This window comes from Ctenopharyngodon idella, chromosome 10 (genome assembly GCF_019924925.1).
Source record: "Ctenopharyngodon idella isolate HZGC_01 chromosome 10, HZGC01, whole genome shotgun sequence".
In the NCBI taxonomy this organism is placed as follows: Eukaryota; Metazoa; Chordata; class Actinopteri; order Cypriniformes; family Xenocyprididae; genus Ctenopharyngodon; species Ctenopharyngodon idella.
Genome location: NC_067229.1, coordinates 49,869,717 through 49,895,829, shown reverse-complemented (window position 1 = coordinate 49,895,829; position 26,113 = coordinate 49,869,717). Strand labels below are relative to the sequence as shown.

The 26,113-nt window shown below is 42.5% G+C and overlaps 1 protein-coding gene across 9 annotated transcripts; it reads right to left on the bottom strand.

Moving 5' to 3' along the window:
- Window positions 1-186: 186 nt before the first annotated feature.
- Window positions 187-25,887, bottom strand: emsy (EMSY transcriptional repressor, BRCA2 interacting). Of its 9 annotated transcripts, XM_051911442.1 has the most exons (24): window positions 25,638-25,887; window positions 24,668-24,725; window positions 23,412-23,517; window positions 23,237-23,336; window positions 22,683-22,757; window positions 21,347-21,522; window positions 20,907-21,062; window positions 20,559-20,821; window positions 20,197-20,422; window positions 19,889-20,104; window positions 19,625-19,774; window positions 19,375-19,548; window positions 18,903-19,288; window positions 18,616-18,811; window positions 18,256-18,420; window positions 17,994-18,149; window positions 16,372-16,514; window positions 15,449-15,847; window positions 14,462-14,812; window positions 8,843-12,579; window positions 8,694-8,769; window positions 8,276-8,345; window positions 1,977-2,080; window positions 187-1,632 (listed from the first exon to the last, which is right to left on the bottom strand). In XM_051911442.1, exons 3-20 carry the CDS (start codon window positions 23,512-23,514, stop codon window positions 12,391-12,393), a joined length of 3,624 nt encoding a protein of 1,207 aa, XP_051767402.1. In that variant the 5' UTR covers window positions 23,515-23,517; window positions 24,668-24,725; window positions 25,638-25,887; the 3' UTR covers window positions 187-1,632; window positions 1,977-2,080; window positions 8,276-8,345; window positions 8,694-8,769; window positions 8,843-12,390. The 9 variants fall into 9 exon arrangements, with proteins under 9 accessions (XP_051767402.1, XP_051767406.1, XP_051767400.1 ...); XM_051911446.1 differs by having other exon boundaries at window positions 187-1,457; window positions 1,544-1,632; window positions 8,276-12,579; XM_051911440.1 differs by having other exon boundaries at window positions 8,694-12,579.
- Window positions 25,888-26,113: the final 226 nt, after the last annotated feature.

Genomic DNA, 26,113 nt, shown 5'->3' with positions numbered 1-26,113 from the left:
ATGACTGTCCCGTCCTGATCACTGTCTGGATCACACTCACACTCACACACACACACAGGTTTGTTTTGCTATCTTAATGAGGAAATTCCATAGGCGTAATGGTTTTTATACTGTACAACCCGAATTCAGGAAATGTTGGGACGTTTTTTTAAATTTGAATAAAATGAAAACTAAAAGACTTTCAGATCACATGAGCCAATATTTTATTCACAATAGAACATGGATAACATAGCAAATGTTTAAACTGAGAAATTTTACACTTTTATGCACAAAATGAGCTCATTTCAAATTTGATGCCTGCTACAGGTCTCAAAATAGTTGGGACGGGGGCATGTTTACCATGGTGTAGCATCTCCTTTTCTTTTCAAAACAGTGTGAAGACGTCTGGGCATCGAGATTATGAGTTTCTGGAGTTTTGGTGTTGGAATTTGGTCCCATTCTTGCCTGATATAGGTTTCCAGCTGCTGAAGAGTTTGTGGTCATCTTTGACGTATTTTTCTCTATAGGTGAAAGATCTGGACTGCAGGCAGGCCAATTCAGCAGCCGGACTCTTCTACGACGAAGCCATGCTGTTGTAATAGCTGCAGTATGTGGTTTTGCATTGTCCTGCTGGAATACACAAGGTCTTCCCTGAAATAGACGTCGTCTGGAGGGGAGCATACGTTGCTCTAAAACCTTTATATACCTTTCAGCATTCATAGTGCCTTCCAAAACATGCAAGCTGCCCATACCGTATGCACTTATGCACCTCCATACCATCAGAGATGCTGGAAGGTCTCCCTCCTCTTTAGCCCGGAGGACACGGCGTCTGTGATTTCTAACAAGAATGTCAAATTCGGACTCGTCTGACCATAGAACACTTTTCCACTTTGAAACAGTCCATTTTAAATGAGCCTTGGCCCACAGGACACGACGGCGCTTCTGGACCATGTTCACATATGGCTTCCTTTCTGCATGATAGAGCTTTAGTTGGCATCTGCAGATTGCACGGCGGATTGTGTTTACCGACAGTGGTTTCTGGAAGTTTTACTGGGCCCATTTAATAATGTCATTGACACAATCATGCCGATGAGTGATGCAGTGTCGTCTGAGGGCCCGAAGACCACGAGCATCCGATAAAGGTCTTCGGCCTTGTCCCTTACACACAGAGATTTCTCCAGTTTCTCTGAATCTTTTGATGATGTTATGCTCTGTAGATGATGAGATTTGCAAAGCCTTTGCAATTTGACGTTGAGGAACATTACGTCGTAATACCAGTGTAATACCCAAGTCATTATACAAATGTGTGTCCTCATAAATCACAAAAACAAGCACACACACACACACACACGAGGATCTGTGTTCAGTCTGCAGGTCTGAATGTTTATCAGTCATGTCTTCATAACTCAACACGGATGACACGAGCACATTCCTCTGGCTGTCCGTGTTCATCACGCTATGTCATGCTAAAGGAAACTCTGTAAGCAGACAAGCAGATATTTGAGCCTGATAATTAAAGAAGAATGAAAAGAGTGAGAGTCTTTCATAGTCGTGCTTCACACACAGACGCATCAGAGACGCTCCTCACGGCGGCGTTCCAGAATTTCACTGCTTTGTGCGTCTGCTTCACCCCGCAGCCCTGAAACTGCAATTCTGTAAACATGAACAAAGAGCTGCGCTCGGCTTACTGAACACCGATCCGCTTATATAAGACCAGCGTCTGCTCTCAGACCTGTTTGTTGTCGCTGTGTGTGTTTGTTTTAGATTATCAAGTGTTTTTAGGGAGCCAATGTTTATGCCACACTGGAAAACATGATGTTCTTCCTCAGAGTTTGTCTTGTTTTCCAGCACACTCGTTTAATGAAAAATGCATCAAAATGAAGTGAGTTTGTGCTTCAAACAAGAACAAATATCTGTCAATGGAGTCAGAAAAATATTCTTGTTTTCCCTTTCAATTAAGTCAAAGTAATAAATCCTAGGTGTGTTTCAGAAAGTACCTTGGATTTTACTGTACTTTGGAGTTCAATTTCAGGAATATCCGCTCCAGGTTTTTAGCTTTTCCCGTTACCTGCTCCCTGGAGAAACACTGATCTAAATGTTCCTGGAAAGAGAAAAAAAACAGACCAGAAAAGAGATAAATCACACATGAACTGAAACACACAAACACTAAAACTGGAGTTCCCCCAAAAGACACTTAATATTTAGTGATATTATTGATTTGACTATCAGATAATGACTTTAGAGCTGCTTTACATCTGAATTTGTCTAATATCTGATGAAGTTTGCATCATTAATTCCGTTTATGACTGTGAAGCTGCTTTGAAACCATTTGTACTGTAATGACTTGAATCGACTGAATATCAGCTTCTGTTCAACCAGTCAAACTCTTATGATGAAAGTCGATGCATGTCAGCAATAATTCAGTGATGGCGTGTCAGTTTTCCATCACATCAATTTCCGCTTATGTTTTGCTTCCAACTTTTTTCAATCTGAATTGCCAGTTTCTTTCCACAGCGTCTGGACTTTCTTTATCAGAGCTAAAAATTCTCCAGAAGAGTTTGATAGTGAGGGACTTTCTCAGTATCACATTATCAGTCAAACCTTCGTACCACAACAGGGGCACATGTGTGTGTGTGTGTGTGTGTGTGTGTGTGTGTGTGTGTGAGGCTGAAAATGACGTTCCTCTCAATCGGCTCCAGCAGTGAGTTTATCAGCACAACTGGTGTTAATTAGCAGACTTTCATTTATGTCTCCACTCATGACGAGCCTCCACCCTCCAAAAAATCATATTCTTACTCAGTTTCTTTGTCTCGTTTTCCTACACATTTATCTAATCATCCTTAAAACAAGACATTTCCACTTGAGAAGCAAAACGTCAGAAGAATTTACATGTTGATTTCAGAGAAATCAAAGAGTTTTGTCAATTTTATGTTTAAAGGGGTGGTTGATTATGATTTCACTTTATTAACTTTAGTTAGTGTGTAATGTTGCTGTTTGATCATGAACAACATCTGCAAAGTTACGACACTTAAAGTTCAATGTAAAGAGAGATATTTTCCTTTACAGAAATCACTGTTTAAGGACTACAACAAACGGCTGGTAGGGACTACAACGAGCTTCTTCCTGGGTTGGTGACATCACAAACCCCAAAATTTACATAAACCCCGCCCCTGAGAACACTCAACAAAGGGGGCGGGGCCATGTTGGGCTGCTTTAGAGAAGAGGAAGAGTTGTTGTAGTAGAGTGTTGTTGACATGCCGTCATTTTACGCCGGACTGCTTCACAAACGAGAGTCAATTCAACACAAAAGATTAACATGACGACACATGCTAGTGGATGAGTTGAATCAACTCCACAGCAACTACATAAATTTATCCACTAACCGTTCAGAAACGTCTAAAAGTTGTAACTTCTTCCTGAGTCTCTCCATCAGTGTCGACTCCGGTTTGAACAATGTAAGGCTGAACACCGTTACTGACAATCCTCATTTTGGCTGCGTGAGATTCTCCAGCTTTGTTGTTGTTGAGCTGTTAAAGCTCCGCCCTCTTCTGGAAAGGGGGCCGGGAGCAGCAGCTCATTTGCATTTAAAGGGACACATACAAAAACGGCGTGTTTTTGCTCACACCCAAATAGGGGCAAATTTGACAAGCTATAATAAATGATCTGTGGGGGATTTTGAGCTGAAACTTCACAGACACATTCTTACATTACACCTTGTGAAAAGGACATGCTAAAAAAACAAGAAGAAAAATACTCGTTTTAGGCAAAAACATCATAAAACTGTCAAATTCCTCTGAAATTAAGATCTTGTATCATTTTGCTTCTCAAGTAAATATGTCTTGTTTTATGGATGTTCAGATATTTGTATTGGAATTTTTTGCACTGTGTTTGAACAGCTGGTCTTCATTAACCAACCTTCACTAACCCAGTGACCGGCGCTCAGTTTCAGGGCATTTTAAAGGGAGAGAGTGTTACGTCAGTGTGAACGAGTGAAAGCGGAGTGTGTTTACTGTAATTCACTCACATGTTGTGAAGCGACAACAAAAGCTTTTCTGTCGATCTGCCAGTTTCTCATGACTTTCGGTCCCTGATGAGTGAGACGAGAGAGACGAACGGAGTTTAATTACACATGTGGGAATAACTGATAGTGGCCTCATCTCCTCCCAAACTCACACATTCCCATATATGGATGTTAATTCAGTGTCAGGAGAAGAAACGCAGCTCATCTCCTCGTCTTACGGCTCTGAGATCATACTGCTGTTGAAGCTCCCAGCAGAGACCTTTGACTTGATTCTAACATGATTTTAAACTGAATTTCAATAAAGTACAACAGAAAGAACACAGTATAATGCCAGAGAACATGATTATAGAAATAGGTTTAAAGATTCACATTTAGACACTCTCATATTAACTGAGTGAGTAATAAGAATTGTGTTCAAGAATCACAAACAAAGTATATAATATTTTGTATTTGATATTTAGTGGAAATGTAAATCAAACAATACGGAGAAATTAAATTGCCATCCCTTTAGGTTTAACGAGGTCCTCAAGCATGATCTACACAGGAAGGAGCCGTCATGCATGTCGTGAGCGCGAGCGAGAGAGAGAGAGAGAGAGAGAGGGAGGCACAGGAAGTTCCTGCACTCAGTAAATTATAAACAGACGTTGAGCTTCATGAGCTGGACTGAGTCACACCGAACGGCTCTTTGTGAGTAAAGTCTCACTTTCTGGAGGTCAGACAGGTCACGGATGAACCACTTTCCCCTTCCTGACAGTATTAAAACAGCCCTGTGATATCTCTATGATGAAGCAGCGCATGACCTCTGACCTCACCGCCTGCATCTGCTGCTCCTCCTGTCTGTCTGTGAGGAAAGTGGAGACATCTCTCTCTGATCTGGGCCGCTTCTGAATCTCCTTCTAATGAATCCTACCATTCACAACTGGAGCGCTGTGGGGTTACCAGGGTGTTACTATGGTGGCCAGGATGATGCTATGATTACCAGAGAGTTGCTATGTGGTTGCCAAGTTCTTGCTATTGTGCCAGGATGTTGCAATGTGGTTGCCAGGATGATGCTCTGGTTGTCAGGGTCTTGCTATAATTACTAGCCATGTAGTTGCCAGGGTCTTGCTGTGGTTACCAGGGTGTTGCTATGTGGAGGCCAGGGTGATGCTGTTCTTACCAGGGTGTTGCTATGAGGTTGCCATGATGATGCTATGGTTACCAGGGTGTTACTATGGTTGCCAGGGCTTTGCTATGGTTACCAGGGATTTGCTACCTGGTTGCCAGGGTGTTGCTATGGTTACCAGGGTGTTACTATGGTTGCCAGGGCTTTGCTATGGTTACCAGGGATTGGCTACTTGGTTGCCAGGGATTTGCTATGGTTACCAGGGTGTTACTATGGTTGCCAGGGTTTTGCTATGGTTACCAGGGATTTGCTACCTGGTTGCCAGAGTGTTGCTATGGTTACCAGGGTGTTACTATGGTTGCCAGGACTTTGCTATGGTTACCAGGGATTTGCTACTTGGTTGCCAGGGATTTACTATGGTTACCAGGGTGTTACTATGGTTGCCAGGGTTTTGCTATGGTTACCAGGGATTTGCTACCTGGTTGCCAGGGTTTTGCTGTGGTTACCAGGGATTTGCTACCTGGTTGCCAGAGTGTTGCTATGGTTACCAGGGTGTTACTATGGTTGCCAGGGCTTTGCTACTTGGTTGCCAGGGATTTGCTATGGTTACCAGGGTGTTACTATGGCTGCCAGGGTTTTGCTATGGTTACCACAGGGATTTGCTACCTGGTTGTCAGTGTTGCTATGGTTACCAGGGTGTTGCTATGGTTGCCAGGGTTTTGCTTTGGGTACCAGGGTGTTATGGACTTGACTGCACTGACACTATCGGATGAGAACTGAACTGAGCTGATGATGACATCAGTTTTCTCCAGAGCTACTTTATAGTTAAGCTGAACTCATTTCATAACTGATGAACTTTACCCAGTTTTTGAACCGAGCTGAATCAGCACTGAACTGAGTTCAGCTGAACAATGACACCGTCTTATTTTTAGAGCTGCTTTACAGCAGAATTCTGTTTGCATCACTGAATTTTCCTGTTTATTGCAGTAAAGCTGCTTTGAAACGATCTGTATTGTATAATTGGCTACATAAATAAAGGTAATTAGACTTGATTGCCAGGTTTTTGTTACCGTTACCAGGGTGTTGCTATGGTTGCCAGGATTTTGCTATGGTTACCAAGGATTTGCTACCTGGTTACCAGGGTGTTACTATGGTTGCCAGGGTTTTGCTGTGGTTACTAAGGTGTTGCTATGTAGTTGGTAATAGCTCGTGATGTTCCTCATTTGTACATCGTTTTGGATAAAGCGTCTGCTAAATGAACAACTGTAACTGCTGAGATGTTCTGTGTGGTTCGGTTCGGGTCAGTCTAATGAGTCTGTGAGAAATCACTCATGTCTGAAACTAGTTATGTGATCAATTAAACCATTTTTCAGATCTTCGCTGGCTGACATCAGTGTGAAAGTGCTTCATGTTTTGGCCATGAATGTTTCTGTTCTTCTGAAGCGTCTGTAATGAGAAACAAACCATCTGATCTACAAACCATAAAACAACATCTGGAGGAAAACCTTCAGCTGGCTTCAATGTTCTGATGTTCTTCACACAAACAAACAAACAAATCATAAAGCCGCTCGACACACGGACAATAAAACACACACATTATATAGCTATTAAAAGAAGAAAAGTTTCTCTCCGCAATTACAAACATCACGAGTCCTGATGATCCACAAACCCACAGACACTTTCATCACAACACATGTCCAGCATTAGAGAGGAATCTCGGCTTTGATCTCTGACGAATAACACACACACACGTGTGTGGTCTCAGGGTTTCCTCCCTCACACACAAACACACAAACACACACACTGCATATTTCTGACATCAGACCAACAACAAGATTCCAGACAGAATCGCTCCAGTTGTTTGGCTCGAGACGAGGCGAGCTCTATAAATACACAGTGTGTTTGACACAGAGAAGAATCTGTTGATATAAACACTGAACACACTCACGTCTCCGTTTAGTCTGAAAGAATGAAACAGATTATCTCTGCTGAATCAGACTCAGATGCTTCTGCTGGTTTTGTGGGATTCTCAGGGTTTTCACTGGACAAACCGAGAGCGTCACCAGAACAAACGGTGTGACTTCACGACATCAGTGGCTCTCAACCCCAAAACATCTTAAATTCAGCATTAAAGGGAAGTTGCGCCGGTCTTTTCTTCTCTATTGTGTCGTATATTCGAGTGAAACGCTTCTCAAACAAGAACAAATGTAGGGCGGGGCTTGATTTTGTCTGTGGGGAATTGATTGGATGGTTGTGGTTTGCTATTGGTGGATCTCATGTGAGTGACAGGTTGCCCCGCCCTCATCATCAGAGAAGAGAAGAGATGCTGCAAGAGGGAGGAGAAGATATTCTGATTCAAGATTACCAGAAACATGAATTTAACACAATAATGATGCACAATAATAATCCAAGCGGGACTCGAACCCGTCCGCATGTGAGTCGGGCGCTCTAACAGGGCAGCTAATGTCAGTCGCTACACTCTTACTAGCCTACGTCTGATACATCTCATCTCATCTTCAGATGTTATTTTGAGGGCTCTCGGAGTCTCGAGAACCCTTCAGTGCACACTAGTTCCTCAAGGGCACATTCTGGTACTTTTGGAGGAAAGAAGATAGTTTCTGTGGAATGAGCCGTCATATCTGACATTCACAGACTGTCTGAAACATCCCACATCATCATCTCACACACACTCTCACACACACACGTCTGGTTCGCTATCTTTGTAGGGACTCTCCATAGGCGTAATGGTTTTTAGACAGTACATTCTCTCCCCCTACACTACCCCTACTCCATCACAGAAAACATTCTGCATTTTTACATTTTCAACAACAATAACAATAACAAAAAACCTCAAAAATTTATATGTATGTTTCCTCAAGGGGAATTAAAAATGTCCCCACAAAGGTCAAAATTTACTGGTATTACTATATTTGTGGGGACATTTGGTCCTGATAACATAGGGGATACCATGACCACACACACACACACACACACACACACACACACACACACACACACACACACATCTTACAGAGTTTTACTCTCAGAACTAGAATATTCATTCCATCAGATGCACCGAATGAGTCACACGTCTAAATTCATCTACAATAACATGAGAATATTGAGGCCTTTTCTGACCATATTTGCACAAGTGATAAAATGTCACGTACCATCTTTAGTAATGGTGACATCAGTTTCCTCAGTGTCATGAGATGAAGCAGAAGCTGTGAGCTCGAGGGGCTGATGGGTAATTATATTCAATTAATTTCATGTTTACATGGAGTTCATTATGCTCACAGTCAAAAAAAAAAAAAAAAAAAAAAAAAAAAAAAATCAACATTATATAGATATATCTATCTTCACAGAACCATCGAAGAGTGTATTTGACCATTGGTCATTTTAGCAACAACATACATTTACTGTTTGAGAAAACTATTTATGCAGAAATCGAAAGAACGCTCATTTTATAATCACTGAAGTTGTCCTGTTCAGTTCTCTACACTATTCTGAAGAACATGGATTTTGTTTTCTGCTGCTCACTTATTTATTGTAATTCATTATAATATTTAGTGAAGACAGAAATGATACTTTGACACCGGAGCGCTGCGGAGCTGTACGCTGAGTCCGGACGGCACGATCCGACTGAATCACGTGAATCTCGGAGCTGCAAACGAAACAAGAAACAAGTGACAATGGGAGAAACTACAGAGAAGGAGTGAATGAATGAAAACACGCACCTGTGTGACGGTCCAGCTCACGGTCACGACTCCTGTGAAGACTGAACACAGCCAGATCCAACGCTCAAGAGGAGTGACGCCACATTCAGTGCGGATTCTGCTGAAAACCAGATTATAGATGCCAAACGCACTGACGTTCACATACGATTTCAGTTTCTCTACTCCAAAAGTTCACGTTTGATTTATCCAGTCACTAGACCCATCTTAAGATGGCTTTAGCCTGTTTGATAAGATGTTTTGATATCTGCATCTGTGCAGTTCTGTCATAAACGCAGATTACATAATATGATGTGTGAACAATTCAAGACGGTTTCCATACACTGTAAAATCTTTCAATAAAAATTATATACTTTTTAACCACAAATGCTCGTCTTGCACTGCTCTGCGATGCGCCACGCATGACGTAATCATGTTGGAAAGGTCACGCGTGATGTAGGCGGAAGTACCGCGGTAGAGCGAAAAACTCCATCTAATTTTCTCCTCCAACTTCAAAATCTGATATCATTGTTTTATGTCTTTTTGTAAAGGTTGTTTGAGTTAGTCTTTGACGTTCACTCTATAAACACTGGATCGGTACTTCCACCTACGTCATGCGTGATCTTTCCAACGTGATTATGTAATGCGTGGAGCATCACAGAGCAGTGCAAGACGAGCATTTGTGGTTAAAAAGTATATAAATTCTATTTTTTTTTAGAAAATGTCAGATGGTTTCTCTAGATAAGACTCTTATTCAGCTCTTTGAAGCTGCACTGAAACTGACATTTGGACCTTCAACCCTTTGAACCCCAGTGAAGTCCACTATATGGAGAAAAATCCTGGAATGTTTTCCTTCATTTCTTTTCAACTGAAGAAGAAAGACATGAACATCTTGGATGACATGGAGGAGAGTAAATTCTAATCCTTTAATGGGAGCAAAGCGCTCTTGGAACATATTTTTGTGTGTTAAATCTACAAGCAAAACAACAAACTTACAGCTGTTTAATTTCCTCACGACAGCCGAAGGGCAAATATCAGCGTCACGCGCCACAGATCTGCACCTCAGTGCGTGTGGAGATTCTTTCAGGAGGAATATAAATATGACCGTCGAGCAAATAAACTCAGAGCGTCCAAAGCAAACACTCGTGAGGCCCGAGACGGACTCCAGCTGGACGAGGGAATCATTCACACACTCTCATAAACCGGTGGAGCGGGTGGCGTAAGAGCGGCGATGGAGACACATGGATCTGATCAAGCGCTGCAAACTCTTTCATGAGCCATTCTGATTGCTGAACCTGCTTGAACTCGTTCAGGGGTGTTTCCTTCTGCTTTCAGAATGATCTTTATTGAACTACATGTCACACAGCTCACGCTCAGGTCACACGTTCATCTCAATGTGACTCGGGACGGGTCCCGCATCAGTCCTCATCAGACACCGCTGGAAGATTGTCACCTTTACGACTTCTTCAAACCCTGAGCTTCCCCTTCAGACGCCAGCTATAATTAGCAGCACTTTAAAGGCCGATGAAGGTCATCTTCAGGGGTTTTCCAAGTGTCAGATCAGCTGAAGATGAAACTGAAAGTCCTCGGTGTGGTGGATCCCAGACGCTATTTGCATTGAACACAATTAAAGGCCTTATTTATAGGCCTTAAACACCAAACACAACAGATGAGGTCAGAGGGGAACTTGTGCTGATGACGTCATGACCAATTAAAGCACATTAAATATTCAGTGTTCAGCCACTGAGATTCTATTAGAATAGAATTATCTTTACTGTCATTATACACTCGAACAGGCTTCTCCCTGTTATTAAACATGAGCAATACTCACAATCTATATATATATATATATATGTTTATAATTTTGTTTTTGTCATTTGTATTATTTATTTTTAAATATGTCTATTTGTTTTTTATTCATTTTTATTTCAGTTTTAGTTCAGTTTAGTCAAATTAATCTAAATGAAAAAGAGAAATGTTGACTTCGCAACTACATTAAACAAAATACATTATTTTAAGTAACATTTATTTTAGTTTTAGTTAAAAATAAACAATAAACAAACAATAAACAGTAAGAATGATTGTCATTATTATTATAAGAATATACTGATAATTTAATCAAAATAAACATGCAGAACAATCTTTAATTATTTAATAATGCTAATGATGTGATTAATGTGAACTTTAAAGCTGATTCTGTCAGTCATTAAGGCTCGTTAACATCAAGAATGAGAATTATATCAGATTTAATGATTAAATTAAATGTTAGTAATCAAAAAGCATGTGCAATTAACTGAAATCGAGAAACGTATACAATTTAACAACAATTTATTAAATAAATACACATTTATTCCATATTTTAAATTTTAATTTTTCTGGATACTATTTTAAGGGTTTAATTAAATTTTAATAATAATAATAAAAAAAGTCAAAAACTACATTAATTATTAAATTACTGTAATTGTTCTACAATAATAGGGCCCTATTAAATGCTTTATTTTTCCAGAAATTCTGTGTTGTGCTCTTTAATATTTCTGGATTTATGATTTAATACAAATGGTAATATAACTATATTAATAACTATATCAGCGTCACAGATGATCTGTTCTCAGTTTTGTCATCTGTCGCTTTATATGCAGGACGGATTCTGATTGGCCGTCAGTGTTTGTATGGTTCATCAATCGCTCTGAAGTGATTCCAGCGTTCTCGTTCCTCATTAATGCTGTGATGCAACTGCTGTTCTCTAAAACAACTGTTCTCGTCCTCGCCATGAACGACACTTCAGCGATCCAGGTCACATGGAGACTCAAACCCTCGCTCCGCCCGGAACAAACAAACACATTACACAACTCGCCAATTACTTCTGGGAAAAACAATTACTGTAGTGTAATGAGCTGTTACATAAAGGCCGCTTTTCTGAGAAGCGAAGCGACTCGGCATGGAGGAGAAGAGGGCAAACGCTGGGAACATGAATGAATGAATCCCGGCGGAAGACTCCTCGATCCCAGCGGAAAAGCAGGAAAGTCCCGGCTGAGAGAATGACATCCAGCTCACGGTTACAGCTGGAATCCACCCAGAATCACGGCGCGTGCACAAAACCCCCTCGCCCCACGATCACACCCACACGCTCGTTTGTTTCCATCACAATAAAGGAAGTCGCCGGTATAATGACACTGGTACTTTCCGCACATCTGAAGCTCAATGTCAGGTGGGCGTGTGATTTGTGAACGCACCTGTCGCCACGCCCAATGACAGCGCCGAGTAACCCGAGAGCTTCACCTGTGCAAACACGCGCACAATAACACAGAGGCACGGCGGGTTTTGTAGTAAAGTTTATGGAGTTAAAATGCTTACGGTACATGGAGAGAGAGCACGAGATGGAGTCACATGAGTAACGCTATTTACACCAATCAGAGTCTTAATGGTTCCAGTCCATCAGCTCTACTTAAAACTATAAATTAAGTAGAAGTCAACACAAACATTGTCCTCGCTGCTTCGCTCTACAGCACAAACTCACTCAATGTTTCTCTATACAGCACAACTTCCTCTTCCAGTCGTAATCGGCTGCAGCTTCACTGCGATTGGTCGGCCGTGGGGCTGGCCGCCGCCCCCTCGTCATTGCTGCTGTCCACTTCCTGTTCCATGGCGGCCTCCTCGTCCAGGCGCTGGCTGGTGTAGTCGCTGATCTCCAGGAAGCCGCTGGGCTCCACCACCACATTCGACTGGCTGGAGTCGGGCATGATGGAGTACTGCGGGATCACCTGACCGGAAACACAAGCACACACGTCACATCGAAGCGCAGGAATCTGAACTCCACACGCACGAGTTCAGAGACACAAGTCTGAGTTTCCTAAATCTCTGCAAACAGAGACGCTCTTCAGTACAAGACATCACATCCAGCTCCTTTAATCATCATTAATTACAGACATTCAACATCACAGTATAAGTGAAAACCATCATTTTAAACATTTAATGGGTTTTAAAAAACTAAAACTATATTTTTTGAAGCCTATTATATGTTTAAAATGATGGTTTTCAGTTATACTGTAACGATGAATGGCTGTAATTACTCAGTTCATGCCATTAATACAGTATTTTAAATAGACTATCTTTATGTTTTTTCTACATTCATTTGGAGATTCAATGCGAAAATATGCATTACAATTAGGCCTGTCAAGCGATTAATTTTTTTAATCTAATTAATTACATGACGTGGCAATTAATTAATCAAATTAATTGCAAATCCCTCAAAAGATCATTTAAAGTCATTATTGTGTTATTACAATATAAAGTTATTACTGATGTCTCTATTTAAACATTAATTATAGACATTCAACATTACAGTATAAGTTTATTAGGCTTTAAAAAAATAACTTTTAATTTAAGTGACCTTAAAACAATCTTCACATAAACCCATTATAATAAATGTCTAACAGGGAGGAAATATACAGAAATTGAATAAAGTTGTCAAACACAAATACAGCCTTCACTGCATTTATTGTAAATTAAATATAGATTAATCCTCATTAAAGCTAGTTTTCACTGTTAACTTTGATGAATATTAATAACATCATCACAGCAACTGGTTTATTAGGCTGCTGTCACTTTAAGAGCTGCTGTTGGCTTTAAGAAATGGCCGTTTTGTCACAATTCTGTGTGTTATTGTTTGTTCAAGCGCTAAAGAGAACTGATATATGTGTCACATGACACGACGCTCACAGACAGCACGTTCTTGTTTGTCTTGTGCTGCTTGAATGGTTTAAAAGCATTTGTGTGAATAAGAGCGTGATCATATAATATTATATGAAACATACATTTATGTTAGATGTGATTGATTGATTTACAGCCCTAAAAAAAATTATAAATAAGAAATTAAAACTGCCAGCAGGTGGCGGTAAATGTCTTAATGAGTAATTCATTCATTTGATTCATTCAAACAGCTGATTCATTCAGGAATGAAGTAAATGTCTCTCTTCATGAGTCACTGAATCATTGATTCACCCAATTAATTAGCTGATTCATTCAGAAACACACAACAGTTCTGCTCTGCCTTTATAGGTAATATTTTCATTGGCAAAACTGAGCAAAAACAGACAATATTGTGTTTAAAAATAACACAATATTTACTTTATTAAACTGGACTTTATTGTAAATAATCAGTATCACATGTGCACTCGTGCTACTCAGAACAGAAACAGCACTCGTGTTTATATCATGATATCAATATGAGACAAAAACTCATACAGGGGAATTTTTGCCCTGATATCTTGAATTTTATGGTCATTCTAACTGTATTCTATAGGCTTCATCACAGTGAGTTGTTGCCCTGCTTCATGTTTGTCACCATCAACTTTCTGTAAAAACTAACTATAATACTACAACTAAATATAAATAATAAACGTGCTGAGGTTTGATAAGCTGCTTAGCTCATGAATATTAATTACACTGTGCGCGCTCATTCTAACTGATTTGCTGAAATCAAAAAGTGGGCGGCAATAGGTGAGTGCTAGCCAATGATATTGCAGCTTGCGCATTATTCCTGCCCACTAACTAAAGGCTAAATCATTCCAAATTAACTCCAGAATGAATTCATTCACTGATTCTGTCGTGTGTGTGTGTGTGCTGAAGAGACGCGCGGCGCACCTGTATGATGTCCAGCTCTTTGCTCTTGACGCGGCTGAAGGCCCCGTGCGCCAGCGTCTGTTTGGAGCTGCTGATGAGCGAGGAGGCGGGCGGGGCTTTGGTCAGCGGGCCGCAGTCGCTGGACGAGTCCACCACCATGGGCTCGGCGCCGGGGTCGATCTCCGCCTCCATCATGGAGATCTTCAGGATGTCGGAGACGGACGGTTTCTCCGCCGCCGGCGCACTGGAGCTGGACTCCGGCTGGAGCTTGACGGACGCCTCGCCGCTGCTGGACACGGGCGGACACTGGTGATGGCTGCCGAACGTGATCTTGGTGACGGTGGCGCCCTGCGTTATGATTGGCTGCTGCACCTGAGACGCACACAGACAGAACCGTCACTGAGCAAGAACCAGAACTATAACAAAGTTAATAAAACAATCATTCTGACTGACAGAGAACTGAGAAGTCACAATAACGACACAGAGGAACGAGATCGCGGGAATCACTTTCAGAATGACTGATGAACGATAAAAACACTGACAGCCAATCAGAATCCATCCTGCTTTAAAGCGCTCCAGCATTTAAAGAGTCAGACACAAAACTGAGAATAAACAGAGATATCATCTGTGACGCTGATATAGCTATCGTTATAGTTATAAACACCATTTCTGATAATAAATTTGTATAAATAATACAAATAAATCATAAATCCAGAAAAAATGAAAGTGAAACACAGAATTTCTGGAAAAATAAAACATTTAACAGGCCCTATTATTGTAAAACAATTTAATAAATTATAAAGTATTTTTTTTATTATTAAAATGTAATTAAATCATTAAAATGGAATCCAGAAAAATTATATCGGAAAACACGGAAATAAAAAAATAAAAATGGAATTTGGAAAGGTTTTTATTTGAAGTAAATATTTTGTTGGGCTGGTGAACAGATCAGCAGATGAGAAACATTAATTCAACCCAAACTCTTGACCATCAGCGTCTGACACGCACCTGACCGCTGCAGCCGGCCGTCTTCCCGGAGCCCACGGGGTGATGCGCCTGCAGCGGCGGCGGCTGCGACAGCTGCGTGTGTGTGTTGGGCCGGTTGTGTGAGGTGGGCGCCTGCTGCAGTCGGGGCAGCTGCGGTGTGTGCGGAGGGTTGGAGGAGGCGGGCGGCGCCGCGGGCGGAGGGCCAGCAGAGGGCGACGCAGATGCTCTCTGTACGGAGGGTCTGGCCGATACCGGCTCCGCTCTCTTAGAGGAAGTGGGCGTCTCGGACGGGCCGGCCGCAGGCTTGCTGAGGTGCTGCTGGGAGGAGCGGTAGAACAGACCCGTCTGAGGGTCCAAAGTGTCGCCCTCGAACTCGCCCTCCTCCACCAGCATCTGCTCCTGCAGCGGCTTCCCCTCCACCTGCGCACACACACACACACGTCAGTTCAGTCCACCTGACAGCAGGATCTTCTTCAAACAGTGTAATATGGCTGCTCGATTATGGCAAGAATCATAATCACGATAAGTCTTTTTAAATGTTTATTACACAAATAACATTCAGAACTACTGATAAGCAACTACAAAACATTTAGTTCTATACACAATTCAGTTAGTACACACCATATTACTGTAATACTGTCACTTTAAGAGCTGATGCACAGATCACTGACACACGTGTGTTTATGAGAATATTCATCATTTTAACATGTTTTTGTGTATATGAGTGTTTAACTAATTTCACACATGTATAACATTAATCTAATAACACTACTGCTGCAGTTTTAACAGCAGAGCCTGCGCCTGCAATGTCAAGGTCATGGGTTCAATTCCCAGGGAATGTATAAAGATGCAGTAAATGCAGTCGCAGTGTAAAGTGTTTCTGCCACTTCAAACAGTGACAGAAACACATGCTGACTCAGAGTCAGGTGACTGCAGGGTGTGACCTGTTGTGTGGCGGCTCCAGGCGCGGCGGTGCTGCTCTTGGCTGTAGCCGGCGCTGCTGGTGGCGGACAGGAAGTGGACTGATTCTGGCTGCTGGACGCAGTGACTTCTCCTCCAATCACAGCTTTACACACTTTACCTGAAACTGCAGGACAACAAGTGTTTAAAATCAGATTAACAATAGTTTAACAGTCATAACACGATTCCTGCCTTTCCATCTCCAAATTTAAGACCTCTTAAAATGATAATTTAAGTGCCCTATTATGATATTTTAAAGGTTCCTAATATTGTTTTTGACAAGTTTACATTCATCCAAGATCAAAAAACATTTTAATTTTCTCATAATATCCACTGCAGCATCAGCTCTTTTCTCTCAGTGTCTGAAACGCTTCCATCAAGGACTCGGTCTCTCTAAACCCCGCCTTTCTGAGAGCTGCTCTGCTCTGATTGGTCAGAAACCAAACGCTCATTATCGTATCTGAATCTCAGCTCTTGATTCATACAGTAACGATGGCGTCGTTTTTACTGTATCAATCTCATCAAGGTGGATTTGCTTTGGCAGCAGAAAACAGCGTCTTCTTGACATGAACAACATGAACCAAACTCTTCCAGTCTCAGATACAACTACAGTGATTGAGGGCGGGGCAAAGAGACGCTGTTCAGCCAATTAAGAGCAGAGGCTGGCATTATGCAAATTAGTTACACTATTACATAGGTTCAGCAGGAAGTGAGACTGAATTACTGACGACTCATTTCAGCAGTTCAGAATCACTTCTTTTTTTATCTGCACTTTGACCTTTGAAACTTTGAAGACCTTTTACATTCACAAACAGCTGTATTACACACTGCGTGACAGGGAATATCTGAAAAAGCATAATAGGGGCAATTTAAGACTTTTTATGACCTTAAATTCAATCGAACTGAATTTAAGACTTCTTTTTAAGGACCCAGAGTGGAGATGTAGACACAGAGGATTAGTTTACTTCAGAATTAAAATGTCCTGATAATTTACTCTCCTCCATGTCATCCAAGATGTTCATGTCTTTCTTTCTTCAGTGGAAAAGAAATGAAGGTTTTTGAGGAAAACATTCCAGGATTTTTCTCCATATAGTGGACTTCACTGGGGTTCAACGGGTTGAAGGTCCAAATGTCAGTTTCAGTGCAGCTTCAAAGAGCTCTACATGATCCCAGACGAGGAATAAGCCTACGTCACGTCACGCGTGACCTTTCCAACGTGATTACGTAATGCGTGGAGCATCACAGAGCAGTGCAAGACGAGCATTTGTGGTTAAAAAGTATATAATTTTTAATTTATTTTAGAAAATGTCCGATGGTTTCTCTAGATAAGACTCTTATTCCTCGTCTGGGATCATGTAGAGCTCTTTGAAGCTGCACTGAAACTGACATTTGGACCTTCAACCCGTTGAACCCCAGTGAAGTCCACTATATGGAGAAAAATCCTGGAATGTTTTCCTCAAAAACCTTCATTTCTTTTCCACTGAAGAAAGAAAGACATGAACATCTTGGATGACATGGAGGAGAGTAAATTATCAGGAAATTGTAATTCTGAAGTGAACTAATGCTTTAAATGACTTTCTGATCTGAGTTAGTCATCAGATGTTACCGATAGGGATGTATTCAGTGACTGTGTCCGTCTCTCCGGCGGTCTGACCCGACGGCTCCGGCGACTGTCTCCTCTCTGTGGCCGCTGGAATCGGCACTGCCATCTGACTCAGGTCGATGGTGTGCTGTCGTGGTTTGGTGTCGCTCTTCTCCTTCACTGTAATGTGACACACACACACACACACACACACACACACACACAGGTTAACGCAGCAGGAAGGTGACAGAAACCGATGCACAGGTCACACGGGTCAGACACACACCGCTGGTCTGCTGCAGCTCCAGCAGTGCTTTGATGGTGGAAGTGGCCGACTGAGACTCTCCTGTCACGTCCTGGTAAATGATGGTGGGACTTGCTTCCACTGCAACTTCCTGCTCTGTCCAGTCCTGCCCTCTGGAGGTGATGACGTGCACAACCGGCTGAGAGTCTAGATTACAGAGAGAACATTCTTACAGATGTAGCAGCGACAGGTCATTTCTTCCGTATTATGACATTCATTTGAGCTAAACAAAATGTAGAGGCGGGGCTTAAGCCAACATTAAACTTTAACTAAAAATGATTGAATTGTTTGTGTGTTCACACTGAAGCTCATCAGCACGTGTGTGATGTCGTGTCTGCTGACCGTGAGTGCTGTCGGACGGCACCGGGCTGCCCTCTGTGAACGAGGCTGAGTCGTCCTTGAGCGCCCCCTCCTGAGCGGAGCCGGCGGCGGATTCAGCACTGCGAGAGACCTGCTGCAGCGTCTCGCTGACCAGCTGACGGGCCTGTTCGCTCACCACCGCTGTCTGAAAGGCCATGGGCTTGGGCTTGATCAGCACCTGCGGACACAAACACAGAGAACAGATGGTATAAGAGATCGGGAGCGACGTGACGCTTAGAAATCGGTGAGAAATGTTGGCTATTGTTGACCTGTGTTTTTCCCTGCTGTCCGTAGACAATCTTAGTTGGGATGATTTTGGTGGCGGTGGTCGGCTGGACGCCCGCGCCGAGGCTCTTGGGCTGCGTCACGATCATTTTGGTGATGGGCCGTGAGGCGGTGATGATGGCGGGCTTGGCTCCGGACACCGCCTGCAGGCTCTTCTCTCCCTGAAACACACACAGCATCGTCAGCGCCGCATCATCACCCGCACGCATCACATGAGGGCCATGTGACCTCACCCCTGCGTTCAGCAGCGTCGTGACCACGTTCTTCCCCGGCAGACCCTGGATGGTGGTTCCTTTGCCGGTGGTTTTCTGCACCACGATCACATTGGGTTTAGACGTCATGGGGATGGTGGTGATCTTAGTGGTGGTTCCTGTCAACGCAGAACATCACAACGACACATAAATATATATATATCTCAATATCACAGTGTCAGTCTCAGTGTTTGGCTCCTCTTACCCGACACCATGTTGCTGGTGATGATTTTCCCTCCCAGTGTGGCTAGAGACTTGGGCACAACCGTGATGATGCTGCCGCTCGTGGTCTTGACGTACGTGGCTCCGGCGGGGGAAGTGGCCACGCGAGCGCCGATGGCAGGGCTGACGGACGGCCGTGTGTACGTGGCCTGAGTGCCTGTAAAACACGAGTCAAGCGGTCAGTGATGCACGGCGTGAGCGGACCGTCCTGAGGCCTGACGGCGGCGGTGTACCTGTGGGATTGGACACCAGTTTGGTGGTCATGATGGCTCCGTTGCTGCTGACCACCATGATGGGGGCGGAGCTACTGCTGGGCAGCGCAGCACCGGAGGGCTTGGGTAAGATCTTACTGGGCTGCATCTGCTGCGTGATGATCTTCACACCTGCACAGAAATGACATGCTCGTTACTTTAAATACAATAAAATATAAAAAAACTTAAGCTAACTTGGGCACGGCAACTAAAGTTTAGCAGCCCTGCATTGTCACATGTTCTCACCGGACTCCTGTTTGATCTGAATGGTGGGTTTGGCCCCGGGGGCCGCGCCGGCGCTCTGAGAGGAGATGGACGCCTGCAGAGCTTTAGGAGACGCAGACTGAACTGCCGACTGCTGCTGCGCTTTGGGAATCTGCAGGATCTGAGACGGAGAGCCGACCAGAGCCTTCGGTGACGGCAGACGGGTGGAGGCCACCTTCACTGCAGTGGACGAGCCACCTGACCACAACACACACATGAAAAACCAACATACACACACACACACGTGAAAAATAAATACACACGTGTGAAAAACCAACACACACACTGACCCTGTGCGATGGTTGACATCACCACTGACGGGGTGGAGGACACCACGGTCGTCACGGCGACAGGACTGGGCCCCGGGGCCGCGCTGGATATCACCATGGTCTGCTTCTGATTGGACGCAGTGAGCGCCGCGCTCGACACCAGCTTAGACACGGCCGCGTAGTTGTGAGACTTGGACAAGATGTTTGGCACGAAGTTGGAGCTGGGAGACGTGGTGACGATTATCACCTGCAGCACACACACACACACACACACACACACCTTCAGAGCAGCCAATCAGAGCAGAGCCTTTATCGTGACACTATTATAAATATAAACATCTTAATGACAGTTTCAAGCGCAGGATTGTGGGAAGACGGCTGACCTTCTGCGTGGTGGTGTTGGTGGTCTGGGTGGAGGGTTTGGTGAAGGTGATCTTCACTGGAGACATGTGCGGCGGGAGCGAGTTGGCGATGCTCTGCATCAGGTTGCTCATCTTCGGGCTGCCGCTCACGGGGACCGTGATGGTTTTGGAAATGGTGGGCGTGGCCACTTTAGGCACCTCCTTCAGCAGCACGGGGGAGGAGCTTGAAGAATTGGTCCTCCGTCTCTTACGAGGTTTCTCGTCCTCATCGGAGCAGCTCACGCCTGAGAAAGAGCGAGAACGAGAAATAACACACTGTGTTTTCTGTTATACGCTGTGTGTGTGTGTGTGTGTGTGTAAGTGACGTACTCTTGACGTAGACCGTACTCCCGCTGGGCAGCACCACCACATTGGAGGCGGGACTGGCGGGTCGAGGGGATTTGACGGCCGCTGCTGCGCTGCTGCTGGGAGCTGAGGCGCTGGGAGGAGTGGAGCTCGTGCTGGTGTACGAGTAACACACAACCACTGCAACACACACACACACACACACACAATCACTTCTGTGTTCATCTGAACTTTTCTACAGCGCTTCATACAGTACAGATCGTTTCAAAGCAGCTTCACAGTCATTAACAGAATCAATGATGCAAAATTCATCAAATATGAAAAGTAAATATGTAAAGCAGCTCTAAAAGACAAGTGTCATTATTCAGATCAATTCAGTTCAGTGTCGATTCAGTTCAATGACTGTTGATGTTGCCAAACAGCAGTGTTGACACTGGCGAGCGGATCATGGTCAGACGCTTTACCTTCTTTGTTGGCGGTTTCGGCGGGCAGCAGCAGCGAGGCGTTCTGGTGCGCTGTAGCGTTAGCCACTGCATTAGCCGTCACCGTGAAGGCCGTCTGAGGAACCAGTCTGGGCATGAGAGGAACCAGCCGACGGCCCTCGATCGACCACTCAGACGAGCTGTTCGGCCCCGACATGCTGCGCAAACACAACAACACTTCAGCATCACTCCACTAGTACAGACTGGTTAGTAAACACTAGGGCTCAGGGATGAAACGTCACCAATAAAATAAAAGTTCATGTTTTCATTAGGGATGCACAGATGTATCGGCCAATAATCGGCCGATTGTTTAAAAACAGCTGATGATTATATCCTATCACTCAAAAGGGGGCGTGTCATACTGTAACTCATACTGTGTGTGAAGAACATCTCTCGTGTTGAGTTTAGGGCTGTCAAAGTTAATGTGACAATAACACATTAACAGTTAAAAACAGCCGTGTTGAAACAGGCTCTATTTGACCCTCTGAAACAAAGTTCAAGTCAGGGCTGTGGTCTGCGGTTTTCCCCTAAACATTATCTGTACTGCCGCCCATCCAATAATCACAAAGAGCTGTGTGTTTTATTACTTCTGATAAGAAACAAAGGCTCAGCTTTCAAATTCTGTTCATTTTATCAGGAAACTCAATCAATAAACGCTGTTTTGAAGCTCTTAAATGTGACGTGACAGATCGCACGATATGCATATGAATCAAGTGATTGTCTTTATGAATGAGTCACTGAATCAATGGCTCTGAGTATTCGTTAAAAACCGTGGATTCATTCAGTAATGAATGTGTTACTCAGAGTTGCTTGTTTGGAACTATTTAGTTTTGAAACTGAACAATATTAACTTCTTGTTTATTGAACTGTTATAAAATCAATGTCAAATATTCAGGGGGAAAAACAGCACTCTGACACGTGTGATACTGCTAAACTATATCAGATGATATAAATACAAGCAAAAATCTATATGGGAGCATTTTTTGCCCTCGTAACAGTCATTTTAACTGTTTTCTAATGTTCTTCATCAGTCAGTCATGTGTCCTGCATCATGTTCGTAATGTAAGATGACGTACAGGTCTGTGCTGCGTTAGAAGCAGTGATATTTTTAACGTTATTTTCCCCATAGCTAATCATACATCTAACATATTTCAACAGGGCATTGTGCTTTACTAATATTTATTATGAAACTTCAATAACATCTCTTGAAGGTTTGAAGTGACGCTCGAGCGATCAAGAATATTCCAATGTTCAAATAAGATTTGCTGCCCTGCATCAGAGACGTGAGGAAGCACGAATGAGAACTGCAGAGACTCACTGATAGGCGATGGTGTTCAGACGCTCATCATTGACGGCTCTGCGCACCTCGGCTCGATGACGCTCTGTGGAGATACTGAAGGACCAAACACACACACACACACACACACACACACACACACAAACACATGAACCCCATTCATCATCATCATCATCAGTCAGAGCAAAACTAATCACTGTAATACGTACATCCAGCTTTACCCGCTTACATATTCTCACATAAAGCTCATATATACACTGACAGAGAATCTGGCTGATGGGTTATCAACTCTAAATGTAAACAATCCTATCCTATCATATTCTATCTGCTGGTTGTTGATTGGATGTTGATAACGGGGCATTGAGCTTGGGGGCGGGGATTAAACCAACCTAATGATTGGATAAGACCAGCACACATCATCATGTCATGCTACAGCATGTTGTTATTCTTCTAGTTATTTATACCTATAGACACAGGAAATAGCTACTCGCTTCTGCAGTGAAAAACAAGCATTTCAAACAGAGGCTGAATTTAAACAGTGCTTTGAAGCGGTGTGTGTCGTGAATGTGAATGACCTCAGCACTCGAGTCAGTTCTCCCAGCAGCTCCTTCTTGTCTTTAGTGAGATCTCCTTGAGCTCGAAGGGCGCTGATCACACCGGCGTACGCTTCGAGCTCTGAAACACAGGACAAACGTGAGCGCCGCCGCACGACAGCGTTATATTCACATCCGGAGGTTCAGCGAGTCTCACCCAGTTTACGCAGGATCCGTTTGCATTCATCTCTGCTGAGGTCGAGCAGCGTGGGCCAAACCACCGGCATGCTGCCCGCCAACGGCTTCTCCTGCTGAATCATCAACTACACACACACACACACACACACACACACACACACACACACCATTAATCAGCATTCAACTAGAGCCCTATGAGTCTATTGACGCAGAAAACATAGAATCCAGTCATAAAAATTGAATTTACACAAATGTCACAGAATCTGGCTGTGTTCGGCTGAATAAATCAGACGCTGATATGGACCAGAGTGTGTGAATATAACAGACTGTGTGTAAATCTGAACTCTGTCTCAGTTTGATCTACTACACACTCACAATATATTACTACCGTACAGTCGAATGTACTTCTCAAAGTAATAATAACAATAACAAAATTATTAAAACTTAAAGGAATAATCACAATTTTTCTTCTGTTTTAATTCGAACAATAAACCTGTTGTGCAGCATTTTGTTTGCAAAAAATAAAAGGAAAGTGTTCAACTGATTTCTTTTTAAAAGATTTTAAAAAATGTTAATTTTTATGCCTCTGTTTGAGTACCACCATTTTTGATAATAAATTGGTATTAAATCATAAATCCAGAAAAATTAAACAGAATTTCTGAAATAAATAAATAAATACATAGGTCCTGATATTGTGGAAAAATGAATAAATTTAGTATGAACACAGGTGATTAGACATGCTTTCTGACTATTAACATTTAATTAAACTATTGAAATGGAATTCAGAAAAATTATAACAGAAAACAAGGAATTTGGGGAAAATAAAGCATATTTCATAGGGCCCTAAAAATTTACTTTTGTCTAAACTTTTAATAAATCATTGTTAAACGGTAAAAGTTTCATGATTTAAATGAATTAGAAAGACTTTTTGATTTCTAACATTTGATTTAATCCCTAAATCTGTTCAGAAATATTCAAACAGAAAAAAGAGAGAGAAAAAAAACAGAATTTGGGGGGGAAATAAAATGGAATTTGGTCAAAAATGAAAATAAAATAGAATTTGAAAAAAAAAAAAAAAAAAAAAAGGAAACAGAATTTGGTAAAAAACAAAAAACAAAAAAATAAAATGGAATTTGGGGGAAAAATGAAATGGAATTTGGGAAAAATGAAACAGAATTCATAAGTCCCTATCCAACAGATGACAACAACAAACGCTGCTGATCTGAGAAATATGGCTGATCTGGTCCATAATGAAGCACATTTAAACTCACTCACCTCTGACAGACTCTGAACTCTCTCTGGATCTCTATGAGCTGATGATCTTCAAGATAACCTGCAGAAATCATCATCATCATCATCATCATCATCACAGACACATGAGCACATTCATGATCCACATCATTACCTGCACTACAGCCTACTGACACTGTGAAACTCTTATTTTTATTGTTCTTATTGCACATTGTTGTCTTATTCCTACAGTGTATTGACTCTATTGTGTATTGTCTCTTACTGTAATGTGTATTATTCTGAATTGTATCATTTTATTGGTTATTGTCCCTTATTGTGTATTCTTTTATAGTTTTTTTTTTTAAAATGAATAAATACTGTAATTTTAAAAAGTCCTCAATTTATGAAACTATGAAAATAAGATTCAAAACACCCAACACGTATTTGACGTCACGCGCGTATATTAGCATATGCCCCGCCCACATCAGAGCCCGTTCGGCCGCTCGCCCCGCCCAGTCCATAAGAAAATAACAGTCCGTTTCAGGTGTTTAGATTCGCTTCAGTTCATTCTGACAGCTTAAATTAACCCGATCAGCTGAGATCATTGCGTTTATTCTGCTCTGATGTGAATGAGTGTTGAATATCATCTGATCTGAGATCAGCGTTTATTCTGACATAATGGATTCGAACCAATAATATAATCGCAATAAACGCTCAGTTTAATCACGTCAATCCGGGCTATTTCAGCAGAAATCAGAATAATAGACATGTTTATCAGAAAACAGAGGTGTTTAGTAAATACTAACGGTTCTGAAATGATGTTTTTCTGTCAGTGTGCAGAGAGTTAGCTTTAGCCGTTAGCCTCTCTGGAGTTTCTCTCAGCAAACACTAAACACAGCCTCGACCCGCGGCCTTCACGGATCAGTCGAGAGCGCGTGTAAATCACAGCTGATCACCAGCACACACACCAGCGTGTCATTTCTCATGTCAGCCGTGAGTTTATATCTGCACTTACCTTCAGTTCAGCACAGTCCTTCAGCTCCGCCATGTTTATCCGACGCCAAAACACTCGGGCTGCCCGCGAGAAAAGCCCAAAACAACGTAAGAATCTAGATCAAAAACAGCAATACTAAACAACCGAAAGCGGTCTGTACATAATGAGAGTTGCTAATACATTTTATCGCGAATTTAATTAAATCCAGTCACCACAAATTAAACATTTGAAGGCGATCAGGCACTATGTTGGGCAGCTCTCAGAAGATGCGCGCCGTCATTGTTGACATTCTTTTGTGCGCTGGAGACGCGCGTTCATGCGCACTCGCGCGTTTTGCGTTTATTCATTTCCTCAAATTTATAGGTAAATAAAGCATATAACATTTATATGTAAATATGTGTAATATCGTTCAGTTCTTCATTCGTTATTTCCCTCATTGTATATAGGCGCATTTGGCGCCAATAAAACACATTAAAACTGAAAAATTCCTGCCAACA

Coding starts and splice junctions, on each gene's coding strand:
- emsy (XM_051911445.1), bottom strand. CDS start 23,514: ATGATTCAGCAGGAGAAGCCGTTGGCGGGCAGCATGCCGGTGGTTTGG. Junction 19,775..19,888: donor TCAGATCAAACAGGAGTCCG/GTGAGAACATGT, acceptor ATTTCTGTGCAG/GTGTGAAGATCATCACGCAG. Junction 12,580..14,461: donor AAGAGCTGGACATCATACAG/GTGCGCCGCGCG, acceptor GTTTCCGGTCAG/GTGATCCCGCAGTACTCCAT.